Source organism: Silurus aristotelis (assembly GCF_946808225.1).
Source record: "Silurus aristotelis genome assembly, chromosome: 12".
Lineage (NCBI taxonomy): Eukaryota > Metazoa > Chordata > Actinopteri > Siluriformes > Siluridae > Silurus > Silurus aristotelis.
In genome coordinates, this window is record NC_139585.1 from 22,744,542 (window position 1) to 22,759,103 (window position 14,562).

General features: G+C 38.2%; 1 protein-coding gene across 1 annotated transcript in view; it reads left to right on the forward strand.

Annotated features, from left to right (window-relative positions):
* arid5b (AT-rich interaction domain 5B) overlaps positions 1–14,562 on the forward strand; it is a 99,482-nt gene that overhangs the window by 66,925 nt on the left and 17,995 nt on the right. The window contains exons 5-8 of the mRNA XM_083556904.1: positions 706–827; positions 3,953–4,151; positions 8,322–8,374; positions 10,160–10,257. Coding sequence (XP_083413030.1) covers positions 706–827; positions 3,953–4,151; positions 8,322–8,374; positions 10,160–10,257 — 472 coding nt within the window. The remainder of the gene's footprint in view (positions 1–705; positions 828–3,952; positions 4,152–8,321; positions 8,375–10,159; positions 10,258–14,562) is intronic.

The window sequence follows — 14,562 nt, forward strand, 5'->3', positions numbered from 1 at the left end:
TTGGCTGGGATTTGATCATCATCAGATGTTAAATGCTGCATCGAGTTGAACTCAAGTGCTCAGGAAAGAGTATGAGCTTGTGTTTAAGAAAGAAAAAAAAAAGTCTGTCATGTTTGATCTCCGACATCATCTTCATGTCGTTGCAGAAAAACGAAATCGTCAACCATTTATTTTTTCCTGTTAAAAATGCTGTTACTTTTTTTTTTCTTTTTTTCCCCAAGCCTGCATCCTTTCGGCTATAGACTCGGCTATAGACTAAAACACTTAGCAAGTAAAGCCTTTAATAGATCCCGTCTGAGACACTGTCAAACCCTAAAGCACATGCACACACACACACCTGCCTTACAAGAGTTATTGTATCACAACTTAGTATTGCTTTCACAGCTTACATTGCTAGAATATTTATACGTGAAATAAGACATGGGACAAAAACGATAATAACACTTCAACAGATTATGAAGAACATGCAGTGGTAAAAAAAAAAAAAAAATAGAAAATGGGTTTTCAATTCATACTTGGGAGACAAAATCAAACTTGATAAACCCGTTTCCAGAAGCACCACGCTGTTCGGACCCTTATCACACTTTTATTTTGGTCAGGATTGTATAGTAACTATAGGGCTGGTGTGTCAGACGCCTGTAGTGATTGTACTAATCACTGTCATGAGCTGCTGGACTTTGAGCATCTCTCTCTCTCTTTTCATAGCACCCAATTTAAAGGGCCGGCCCCGGAAGAAGAAAGTCTCCATATGCCAGCGCAGAGATTCGCCAGCCCAGAGTGGAAACACCAAAGAGCCTACCAGTGTAGAGGCCAAGGCACCCAGCAAGGTACCACTCTCATTAAACAATAAGGAGAACCAATATATGCTTATCTGTCAGTCTTTCTGCCTCCTCAGCCTCGTGTCTCATAGTTGGCATCCCGTAGTTTCCTGTTTCTTTAGAACTCAATAATATTTTATGAAAGCACACTGTGTAGTCTTCAGAAAACAGCCATGATTGTTTTCCTCTCGTTATTTCGTTGACTTTTGTTCCCACATGCCTTTTCCTGTACATTTCCTTTGCCAGTACAGGAGACATCACTTCATTCTTCTTTTTTTGGCCCATGTATATACTAAGGATGTAACACAATGCTATTACCTGTATCTGTTTCCGTTCTTTGCTCAATATATTTGTATCTGGTTTTAAAGTGGGCGTGGTCTGTAAATGAGTTTTCTGGGGGGAGTTTTCACCAAGAGAGCCCCGGTCTAGCTCAGTATTTGAAAGTACATTTCTTGTGAGGAAGTAAAATACAAATGCGGTTTTATTTTGAAGCAGTGGTGTGCTCATGTTAATCAACTTTGTCCCACCAGCAAGGTTGCCAGCAACTTTGCAAAATATCTGTGTCTTGCAGATGTTGTAAACCTTAAATGCACACTACAGCACTCTGAAAATGAAAATTAGTCGATTTTTTTTTTTATCCGCTTCAATTCCCTGGGCTAGATCCAAGTCTTTTGCTAAAACCTGGCAATCACGGGTTTCAGTGAAATGTCCAATAGAGCTTTACATACCCCACAAATACCCAGTCCTAATGCATCTGCCGAACAAACAAACAAACAGAAAAATAATACTCCACTAACTGTTTATATGAGTATTTATATTGGTTAAGGATACATCCGTTCAATAAAAGTAATGTTTTCGTATTCAGTTATATACTGCGTATGTTAGCGCAGGCCAGGGATATCGGAAAATAGATATAAATTCAGATGTGCATGCTGGAAAGTTTCCTATGGCATGTGTGACGCCAGAATGTCATCGTGAAACTCAAACAAGAAAAACCTGCATTTGTCGAGTTCATTCTCTTATAGTTAGTCACTGTTTGGTAAAGGTGATGGTTTTAATATTGCTGCTATTGTGTTTGTTTTAGGATACAGTGTTGTTAGAAATGATCACTGACAATGAATAAATCAATGCACAAAATAGGCTTGTGGGATTCGTGTGTAATGTGCCATCATTCTGTCATTCCTCTAATGATCAACTGTAGCTTTGATGTAAAAAGTATTGGGACACCTGACTTTTCCATCTATATGGGGTTCATTCCCTAAACTGCTTGCACGATGTTGGAGGCACATAATTGTAGGATGTTTTCCAATGCATTAAATGTTCCCTTCACTTGGCTGAGGAGACCCGAACCTGTTCCAAGATTGACAATGCTTCATAAAGATATGGTTTACATGGGCTGATCTTGAGTGGTCTGTTATAGAGCTATGACCTTAACCCTATTAAACACCTCTGGGATGATTTGGAACATTGACTGCACCCCAGGCCTCCTCACCTCACCTACACCAGTTCCTAACTTTACTGGATGAATGAGCACAAATTAAAAAGAAAATCTAGTGGAACATCTTCCCAGAAGAGTGGAGATTATTGTAAAAGGAAATGGAGACTAGATGTAGAATGAGATGCTCAAAAATCTCATAAGAAATGTATCTACATGGTGTATACATCATATGTAATCTGTGTCAGGGACACATTGCATAATTAAAGTTGCAGAAATAAAGGAAACGAATTATAAATCGGTTGTAGCTGTGTAGTCGATGTATATATTTTTATGGTGTAATTATTTGTTAACAATGCCAGGGATGCTTTTAGTACTGAAATTAAGAGCGTAAACACGAGTTATTATCCGTTGCGGCGTTTTATAATTTTTTTTCTCTCTGCTCTGTGTTGAACATCAGCAGAGATACATATTGATTTCTTTATAGTATTCAGCCCAGACAGGGGATTTTCCAATTTGTTTGAATTAAGTAAGGATCAAGATAAGCCAAAGCAAAATGAGCTAGTTTACATCTGAAATAATTCACCCCGAAGAGTTTTTAGTTCCACTAGCAGATCATTTAAAATCCTTTGTTTTCCATTTGGCCTTGCTTTCCAGGCCGTGTTTATTCAGTATCACTGGTGATCTAGTTTCTACTGTTTTGTTGTGTTTATTTTTTTGTTTGTTCATTCACATACCCAGCTAGCCTTGATAGCTCTTTTTTGGAAAATAAACGTGTGTGATTGTCGGGAGCAGATGGCTAAGCAGACATGTGTGGGCCATCGCTGACTGTCGAGTGTGACTGCATGACTGAAGGCGGCACTAAGGGATCTGACTGTGGGCTCAATGCACAACAAACCCACCTCCAGCACGCCGGTGCTTGGAAACCAAAAAGCTGGTTGTGAACAATTTCACCGCATCTATTTTCATCTCATGCAGTACATATTCATGTACATTACAGCCTGTATACAATATATGAACAAAAGTTTGTGGACATCTAACCATAAGATTCATATTTGCTTGTTCGCATTTCATTTTGCTGTTATAATAGATAGATAGATAGATAGATAGATAGATAGATAGATAGATAGATAGATAGATAGATAGATAGATAGATAGATAGATAGATAGATAGATAGATAGATAGATAGATAGATAGATAGATAATTGCAGATATATGTACAGCATATAATATTAAAGCTGTGAAAAATGTGCATGGGCTGTTGAATAAGTACAACGTATAAATATTAGGGCTATGGGCAGTGTAAAACTATCATTATGGAACTGGCTTTGTGCACAGAAGCATGGTCATGCTGGAACAGGTTTGGGTCTCCTAGTTTAAGTGAAGTGTTACCGTTTCAAATTACTTCCTGTGCAATTGCAGTAAAAGTTTGGGGAAGAACCACATATGGCTGGAAAAGGCAGGTGTCCCAATACTTTTGTCCATATAGTGTATCATAACTCTACTACTGTTTTGGCTAGGGTATACAGTTCTTCATAGTTCAGTAGAGCACTTTATGTGAAGTAGTTTAATTTCGTGTTATCAGTGCCTAGTCAATTAGCAAATGTGCTCACGTCGTTCTAAAAAAAAAAAACCCACAAGCACTTTGTTCATCCTATTCTCTTCTCCTTCTTCTTCTGACTACTCATCGTCATCTAGGTGAAAGCAGAAACAAAGGCAGTGGTGTCCAAACCTAAGAGCAGCAGCTGCAAAAAGGTATTGGCCGAAGAGAAGAGCAAGGAGGAGACAGGGGAGGAATGTCGTGCCGAAGAGCAGGCCTTTCTAGTGGCTCTCTACAAGTACATGAAAGAGAGGAAGACCCCTATTGAGCGAATACCCTATCTAGGGTTCAAACAGAGTAAGTTGCCTAATGCCCACACTCTCTCTTTCACTTTTTCCCAGAGGGTCCTTGTGTATAAGGTTTCTATGAACAGTTTATAAAATATCCTTACACAGCAAGAGCGATGGCAGTTTTTTTCTCCTCACATGGTCCAGACAGATGGCTCTCAGTGGCCTGTAACAACTCAAAGGCCACTCATTATTAGAAGCGAAAAGGTCACACTGTAATTAACTTCTTAAGGAATAAACAACTGGAGCAGACAAATCATAAAATCATTAGCCAGCTTTTTAGGGCCCCAATGTGCAGAAAACTAGTTGTCATAGCTTGAGTAATAGAATAGAATTGAATATATAGCATGTTAGCTAGCTAGGTAAGAGCTTTAACACAGGCGTTGGTGAAGAAGCATGTTGTGTCTGTGCCATCATGAAGAAGTCGTCAAGACAGCATTTTGGCAATAAGATTTAGTGTTTTGTCTTCACATTATATATTGAAGATATTATATCAGGAGAATTCTGTAACAGGATTTGTGCCTGGATTGTTGTCCATATTTACACATAACTGCACGTTTCATCGTCTTTCAGTCGTGCTTCATAATTAATCCAGCTAATAAAAGTGAGCATTGTGTTGTTATTCAAGGAAAGAGGAGGCAAGTGTTTAAATTCTGCATGACCCCTAGTTGACACACATGCAGGTAAAGTCAGAACAGGATAATCCTTCACTGGAAACTTAAAAACACCAGTAGGGTCCAAATCAGGAAACGCCAAAACAAAGACCAAGCATCGACTATAATGGATAAAAGGCATTCTAAATAAACACACTAATCACAAGAGTAACACACAACAGCTGGACACAATCAGGAGACAGACACGTGACATGAACTGAAAATCCTTGGTGGATCAAGTACAATCAATCGCAAATGTTTCGATCGCGATTATACAAATGTGTGTGTGTGTGTGTGTGTGTGTGTGTGTGTGTGTGTGTGTGTGTGTGTGTGTGTGTATATATATATATATATATATATGTATATACACACACACACACACACACACACACAAACACACAGTATGTATAAGTGTGTGTATATATTTATATAGACACTATAAATGTCCATCCTCTCAGATGCAGTATTCCCAGGCCATCCCTTTCCTCATCAAAAACCGCATGCTAGACTTTTTGAAGAAATAGAAAAGTTGTGATCCACTAAAAAAAAGTAGGTCGGTGTAACTCAAGAAAGTGCAGAGACAATTAATGTTAGTCAGCTGTGCCCTTTCTAATTTGCTACCTTCAGCTCCCCTGATCAGTGCGCATGCCACGAATAGACAAGTAGTTCAGTGTCAAATCCGAACCCTAAACAACAACCGAACACACCCCTCGCTATCTAAATGCTGAAAGTAAAAAATGCTAATATTCTTCTTCAATTTCCCTCTTGATTTCAGCGCAGTCATCAGTGCCACCACGCTCCAGCGTATAAATATGGATAAGCGCGTACCACACGCGACTCGAATCCAAAAGCGTTTTCAAGTCGTTCCTATAGAAAGGCCCAGAGCCAAATGCCTATTTTTATCTCCTGTACAAATAAATAGAGGTGCAGTGATCTCCTGCTGGTTAGCTATGGGCTGTAAATGGCCATCAATAACTCATTTACAGTGTACCAGGTTGCCACATCATGCACCTTTTATTGTTAACGTTGCTGAATTAGAATCCAATGACACAAATCACCATTTTTATACATATTTTATTTACTCTCTTTCTCTCTTTTCACACAAACTTCTCGCCTCTGGGGCTTGGAGAACAATTCCACCTGAGTGCAACGTCTAAAAAAGCCCCAGTTTGTTTTCCTCTACTCTGTGCACGGATGTCAGCTACCTCCCAGCCAAGAAAAAACGAGCTTGAGAATAAGATGTTGCTTTTTTTTTTTTTCTTTACTAATACAGTACAGAAAAAAAAAACCACTCAGATAGATGAATCACATCTCAGATGGGGATTGGTTCAATTACAGCACGCAGAGAACATGGAGTATTTGAAGATGTATTAGCGTCCTGTACTCTAGGAAGTATTGCTTATCACTCCTAAACCAATATGAGGATTATAATTAGATTTCATTCTCTCTTTTTTTTTTTGCCTGGAAGGAACACAAGTAAGCAAACATGGCATATAAACAGTGTGCATTTCCAAACTATAAGCCCATAGAGCTTAAGAACTGAAATGAGATCTTTACAGAGGATATTATATAGGATGTGTACAAAATTCATTTCAAATATTAATATGTGAATTGCCAAGAGCTATTATTAGTGAGGCTTTAAGTGAGAAAGAATGCAAGTAGGTAGTACAGGGAGAGCCATTCTAGCAGTCCATGTTGTTATATCAGTCTGTTACATTTTTTCTAAAAGCAGCTCTTACATGCTGCAAGGTTTATATCAATGCGCTCGCTCTAATTCACTATCGTGTCCATGGCAACAACACATACATAGACCTCCACAATATCCGCAACATACAGTAATAAATTGATGACTTTCTGAAACCATAATGGATGCGGTTTTTACAATCTTCAGGATTATTCTGTATCTCGGTAACAAGCTGACAAGCTGTATTTTTTTTATGATGTCTTATTTACATCGAGAGAGAGGATAAAGAGAGACTGATGAGGAAGCAACTGTGTATAAATGTTTTTAAATGTTTATAACTGTTTATATCTAAGGCGTATGTGTATAAGTGTAGACAAAAAAAATCATACGTTCTTTTATTACAAAAGTATCAAAGAAAATTCTCATTTATCTATTGTTGTATAAGAAGAATCAAATATTTGTGGGCATGCAGTTATAAGTAAATTATTTCATAAGGACATTTTAGTGTATAGGATTGTCATTCTATTAAACTATGAAATCGTGATTAATGGCATAATTGTCATGAGTTAACTCACAATTAATCGCAACTTAATCGCATATTTTTATCTGTTCTTATCCAACCGTGAATTAATACTTTTCAAGTTTTTAATACTCCAGATAACATTGACAAATATGGATGCATTCTAAAAATGTATGCTTATTATTAGTGAAACTAGGCTCAACATAGAGCATGAAGACAAAATATTGTTGTAAATGTATGAAAGTAATTATGGTGATTTAAATTACCTAAATCATCAGGATACCAAACGGAACTTTGGCTATGTTTCCACACGGACAGTTTTAAATGCCGGATGTGTGCATTATTATCAGAGTAAAGAAAGAACCTCATGAATAAATATTTGGAGGTAGGAGGTAGGTTTTAATTATTCATATATATATATATATAATGAATTTGCATTAACACTTTATTATTGTGTTAATTTTAACAGCCCTAATTATATATATATATACATAAACTGTTGATGTTTGCAAATGTCAATAATAATAAACTGTGTTAATAACAAACGACAAGCAATTTTATTTTAATTGTATTTTTTTTGCATTTCTTTCCCTCAAACCGTACCGAATACCTGCTTTCAAATAAACACAAGCTTTATCTTGCATGTTCAGATCAAATATTAAAAAGCTCACACAGCTTTTACAAGCAAAAGTGTGTGTGTGTGTGTGTGTGTGTGTGTGTGTGTGTGTGTGTGTGTGTGTGTGTGTGTGTGAGAGACAGAGAAAGATATATTGTTGATGCATAAAAGCCTCAGTTTACAGCTCTCTAAGCTGTGGGCTTGTCATTCACAGGGCTAAAAAAGAACAGGCGGTGTAATCCTGCAGTCCATCTGAAATAGCTGCTTGGGAGGAGGTGAAAATCAATATTGCCAGATATGGGCGTAGGAGAACTTTGCTCTGACGAACGCAATGGGATTTTGTGTGTGTGTGTGTGTGTGTGTGTGTGTGTGTGTGTGTGTGTGTGTGTGTGTGTGTGTGTGTGTGTGTGTGTGTAGATTGAATCTTGATTGATTAATTCTCCCAGCAGCAATATTCTCGCTAATTTTTTTGCTCAACTTCATTTGTACGAGCGCTATGTATTTATTTCATTTCATCTGTTTTCCTGAGAGGCTCCTGCTTAGGATTCTCTAGGCTAAAAAAAAAATTTAATAACAGACGATGGATTGTCGGCAAGTGCTTTGAGTAATGTTTCCATTCTTATTGTGCTTGATGGTGAGAGTGGGTTGCTGTGCCTCTTTTCTTCTCCTGTGGTATTGATCATTGTTTCTTATTGTCCTTCTCACAGTAAACCTTTGGACGATGTTTCAAGCTGCTCAGAAGCTGGGAGGATACGAGCTGGTAAGCATGTACACCATCCGCTCTGAGGTTTATAGTCCCATTGGCAGCAATGTTTCAGCAGAAGAAGCAGGCAGAAGGACTTCTTTTTTTTTTATTTCTCAGCCTGCCACAAAACACATGTTTTACTAAGTTTGAGCCCCGTTTTCTATTCTGCTTCATGTTCAACCCAAGTGACTCACTAAAGCCTCTCTTTAAAAAAAAACTAAAAAACAAAAAACGTACAAGTAAAAAAACATGTGTAACCCTTTTTTGGCGAAGAGGAAATTGGTCAGGCCTGTTCAGTGCACATATTGAGCCTTTTAAGGGGGTTATTATTCCAAGACCAGCAAAAGCTGAATTTGTTCGGCAGTGCATCTAACATTTGTGCAGCAATAACGTGGCCAGAACATTTTTACATTCAGTCAGAAACGGTTTCCGCAACATTCTCATTGATGCCCAGTACCATTTATTTTTTTTTTGTTGCTTTTGTTTTGTTTGTTTGTCTGTGCGGACGAAAGAGGAGCAAGAAAGGCGGCATGTTGTTTTGACAAGGAGTGAACAGGAAGCCACTCAAGGCCTCTTTTTTTCCACTCTTTCTGTCCTTCTCATTCTCTCAGGAGGCTTTTTATTTTGCTTATCAATACTACAGGCTGCCTGTCTTTGAGAGACAGGAAACACGTAGGTTGCGTAGGTTCCATAATGAAGTTATTGTAAATTTGAGGAAGCGCTTGTTTTGAGAGACTCAGAGGTTTCGGAGTCAGTTTTGAGGAATACTGTCTGAGCTGGAACACAAGTCTATAAGTGTACTCAAGTGCACTGCTGTCCATGCGTCAGAACGGGTCTAGAATATTAGCTTAGGAATATTAGCCTAGTGATCTTTCCTGCTGTAGTAACTGTGAGCTACTTGTTACAAGAAAGGCATGCTACTTGCACAGTATATTACTTTACCCCATAAAGTGAAGAGCCATTAATGTTGTTATTGCGTGACTTGTTTTGAAATACTAGGCAGATATTCATTCCATTATGGATGCAAATAGCCATAATGAGTATACAGCTGCCTAAATATGTGAAATTGTATGTAATATAGCAAACATTTGTTGAATAGCTTGCCTTTGATTTTCAGTAAGCATGTACTTGTATTTAAAGGGCTTTCATTAGCAACTGGAAATCCCTTTGCAGTGAAGATCTCTCATCGCAGTTTCAACGATTATGTAGAACCATGCTGTTAGATGTTAGTATACGTCAGCCAGGGCAGGTACCTGCTTTAAGGAGGAGATTATTATTAACGAGAGTATTAACTGATGCACACCCAGCACTATGTTAAATCCTTGATACTTGATAAAAAGTCGATTCATTTAATATAGAAGTACTAATAAGACACTGGTTCTCCTGATCCATACTCCAACAGCTGTTCCACTAACTTGAGGCTGCAGAACCTTAATAATAAAATATTCAAAAATCAACATCTGTCCGAAGGGTTCTTGAGGAAACAGCTGCTTATATCTGTTACAATGTAAAATTGAAGAAGGACTAATGTTTTGCAGATGTTCCACAACATCAAATAAAACCAGAGGAATAAATCGCTTCCACATCGACGTGCTGTTATTGAAAAATAATCAATGGGTGATGGATCAATCAGTCTAATATAACAGCACGCACCATTGTGCTTTATTACCTACTTAATGGACCTTGATATATCCCTGGTAGCATCACTGGGCCAAATATTAGTTTTCAAGTAGCATATTGACCTTGTGCTAATGTTATTGTAGAGTAATCACGTTCACCGTCTCGCTCCTTCTCCGGCAGATCACAGCCCGCCGACAGTGGAAAAATGTATACGACGAGCTGGGTGGAAATCCAGGAAGCACCAGCGCAGCCACGTGTACACGGAGACACTACGAGAGGTACGGCCGCCGTTCATACTTACAGCTCTCCGCCGTTTTAACAAGATCCACTTCGGCTTTGACAAACAGAAATGCAAAACACGTTTATGGAAATGCATGTCCTAGACTGGCTTTTTAGTTTAATTTGCAATATACCATCCTGAAAATCAGGTTCGGTATTCGCAGCGTTATCTTCCCACTTTTCCTAATAGTATTCAATGTGCCTAATGAAAAGATTCTCTTTAAAAACTCTATTGGCAAAGACTGCTGAAAGGAGTGAGTTTGTTTCCATGTCTTGCGAAAATCAATAACACTTTTTTTTTTTTTTTTTATACAATAGGACATGCATTTTTTATTAGCGTCTTGTATGCTAAAAAAAAAAGGTTAACTGCTGAACATGTATTTACACATCTATCTGCACTTGTCAGTTTGCACAGTTGCTACTATTTGCACTCCTGGTAGATGCGAAACTGCATTTCGTTGCTGCGTACCTGTATTATGCAACTCCCCCGCCAATGCTGTGATAATAACCTTCACTCTTCTAGGTTTTTTTTTCATTAGATCTTGCAGTTTGACTGTACAGAGTTGTTCTTATACAGCCATATGAGCATTAGTGTAGTCAGGTACTGGAGTTGGATGAGGAGGTCTGGGGTTCATTTGATGTTCGAGTTTCTCCCAAATGTATTCATTTGGGTTGAGGTCAGGACTCTGTGCAGGACACTCGAGTTCATCCCCAACCTTTGCAAATCCAGGAGCTCGCTTTGGTTCCAGTTCTAGTTTTCTTTTGTTCCGGTGGAGGAAAATTGTCATTTTTAGTGACAGAAAATTGATGCTACAGTATTAGAAGATATTTTGTATAAATTGGGGAAGATGCACCATAATGCACTATCCATATTTACTATATTGGCAAAAGTTTGTGGACACCTGACCATGAGATTCGTATTCGCTTTTTTGAACATCCCATTCCATTTTTAGTCCCTCTTTTTTATTATAATAACCTCCATCTTCTGGGAAGATTTTGGAGTGTGCTCGAGATTTTTTCCCATCAGCCACATCGCATTCACATACCGCATCCAAAATATATCCCATACAATCCGGTGCCTCCAACTTTGGGGTAAAAGATGGGGGAAGAACCACATATAAGTGGAAAAGTCAGGTGTTTCATTATCTTTATCTGTAACGTATATATTTGGGTGTAAAGAGGGTATGCCAATAAATAGAATAAAACATGTGTTATTCAGAATAGATTCACTTACCTAAGATATTATTATAGCCTGGTTTAAAGCTGATAATCCGTCTTGCCATAAGCTTGTCAGTACAAACCCTTTTTTTAATTATGTTAATGATTTAATGGAGATCGGAGACATTATCAAAGAAACACATTGGTTAAGAAAAGTTGATGCAAGAAGACTTAAACCCTTTTAATTATATAGAAAGGAGTGTTTGTAAATCCCCATAGTTGTGTCATATATTTTGTTTACTTGTATCATGTACTGCACTCGCAATCACTTTTGGCACGGATCAGTGCACAAGCTACGGGGAAAAAAATGCCTTCTCTCAGTTTATTTGAAAAGCAATCCAATGCGACCTTTAATGTTTGTGAGAAGTCTGTGTTTGCTGCTGGTGCTTTGAGGGAGCTGAGAGTCGAGGTCAGACGAGTGGGTTCTCACCTCGGGCCCATCGCTCACAACCCTAGTGCTCAATCAATACGTGTGTATAATATCATAATGCTGAGTGAATAACAGGCTGCCGAAAGCTTATGGAACATCCTTGACCAAATGCGGGGCAAACATGCTCATATGTCCACTTGTGAGCGAGTGTAATTAACCGGATTAATTTGCCCAGCTGTTAAGCAGTGCTATCCTGTAGTAGCAGACTGAAACGCCGTTCCGCCTAAGGAAAGTTTTCAGATTCTCATTGTGGGCTGAGTGCATTGTTCTGCAGAATGCTCTCTGCTTTTCAGCCGAACTAAAGCAGCTCTTAGGCTGTTATGCTCATTTAGTTCTTTACTGTCAGGCGCTGTTTCATTTCATTCAGAAGACATTATTAGAGATTGAATTTGTTCGTGAAATAACAATATAATTTATATTCATTTTGAACAGCGATATCAACCCTGCATTGTTGAATTCTACGTTCTGATTGGTCCGAAATGTATCACAGATTTATATTAATGCCCTCATTGAGATGTGGTTCAGCTTGAATGGATAAAAAATGTGGTTAATCATTGGTAAAACTTACTGACAGAAAAAAAAGAAAGAGAGGATGATGTGTTAATAGGAATAATGATAACAGGAACCAGATAGTCTCGCAGAATTGAACAATGAATGAGAAAATGAATGACGTGGTTTTACAGTAACAGCTAACAGTGGGAAAGTTTCTGTGGTCTGAAATGAAAAAAATATTACATGTTATAGTTTCCTAGGGAACAGGCAACTGTAACATGTAATGTTTTATTCATATTGAAATGTTTCTTTTATTTTTTGTTCCTGAGATTGCACACCTTGTCATGTTTATATATATATATATATATATATATATATATATATATATATATTTTAATTACCTTAACAGCTTCTAAGCAGAGTAACAAGGGCATTTGAGATTACTTGGTTGAGTCTCTATAAGTCCAAGAGTGCAGAATCTGGTGTGTAAATCGCAGTGACACTTGCTAATTGCCAATCACAGATATCTGTGTGCTCATTTGTGGATAGACCATTCCTATGAGTGTCTTATGCCGTTCCCTGATATTGCATGAGCTGCAGCCTTTGCCCTCCTTGTTAGCTTTGGTGTGTTATAGTAGAGATGCCCGATGGATGGGAACTGGCCATGACTAAAGCAGGAAAACGAATAAATAAAATAGCCTGAATATTATTTTTATTTCTGCTGAAAATAGCTTTTTATTTTTATTTCTCCTCTTCTGACTATGTCTATAATCATTATTACGCCCCCAGAGCTATTTCTAAAGCTTACTACTAGCAGTCGTAGGTGTATATGCTGGTTTATCACCACAAACACAGGTTTCAGGGACAACGGACGTTTTCGTTTTAGTCCATTTACAGTGTGATTTTTGGCAAAGAAGTGACGCAAGTGGCTTTTAAATGTTTGTATCTGCTATTAATTCAAATCTAAATGAAAAAAATTGCTTTATACCAAAAAACACGTTAATATTAATGTGGCACTGATATTATAATGATGTCGGCCATGATGTCGGATATAAATTTTTGACTCCCATCTCGTTCAGAAAGGTCTCTTGTCCAGTATTTAGCGTTAAATGTGGCTTACGTTACGTTATGTTACGTTACACAGTAACTAAGTCAGGGGGAGAAGAGATCTGTGTGTTTATATGTAATCTAGTGTACATTAAGTTTGGTCTTTTCACACATGATCCTGGTTGAAGGCTTTTCTATTTTCCATGAAAGCGTGTGCAAAAAGAAAAAAAAGAAAAGAAAAAAACGAAGCACGGAAGCTGCAGATCAATATATAATGTCCTGTTCAGTCAGAGTACAGAACTAGTCCTAATGGTATTTATTTAGCTCTATCATCTCTTTAACTGTTTGGCAAATGAAGAAAAGAGGAGTGCAGGATTAATGAGGAAGAAAGAAACATAGATTGCAAATTGGGTCATAAAAACGACATGAATAACCTTGAGAGAGACTGCGGCATTCCTCCCTCCCTTCCTGCTGCTTTTTAATTATATAGGTCAGTGGCACTGATCAATCAGGCCGCGCTTATTTATTTAATCCTCTTCCTCCTCCCAGGGAGAACGCTGCTCCAGAATCGGGCCGCCCGTGACTTCCGCTCTGCAGATAAACCGCATTCTCCTGCTCCTTATCTCGAGGCTTTGATGCTTATATTGTACCATGTAAATCCCTTGTTAAAAGGCTGTGTATTTGCATCCTCTGTTTTCTAATTAGCCTGCGAAGGATTGCTTTTTTTGCTTTGCATCAATATTGCAGCTTTACATAACGATGTTACATTATTTGGCTGTCCGTTTCGAAAGATCAACCGGGAAAAAAAACAAAAAAAAAAACAAAAGTTGTGTGCTAAAGTGCAGTGTGGGTTTCTCAGGAGGGGGAATGGGGGGTATTGGGTATGAAGGGGGTGTGCAAAAAGAAACACATCAGTTCCTCCTAGCGCTTTATTGATTTTCCTTTCCTCTTTGGAATTAATGTTTGCTCTCAGCTCGAATGAGCCACGCTTCACGGATCGCTTCCTTGAAACTATAGGCAGGATGACAGTTTTTTAATGCAAGCCCTTTAAGTAAATTTTAATGGTGTGTCTTCGGAATAGCACCATCTCCCTCCGGGCATTACGTCAGCTGTTTGT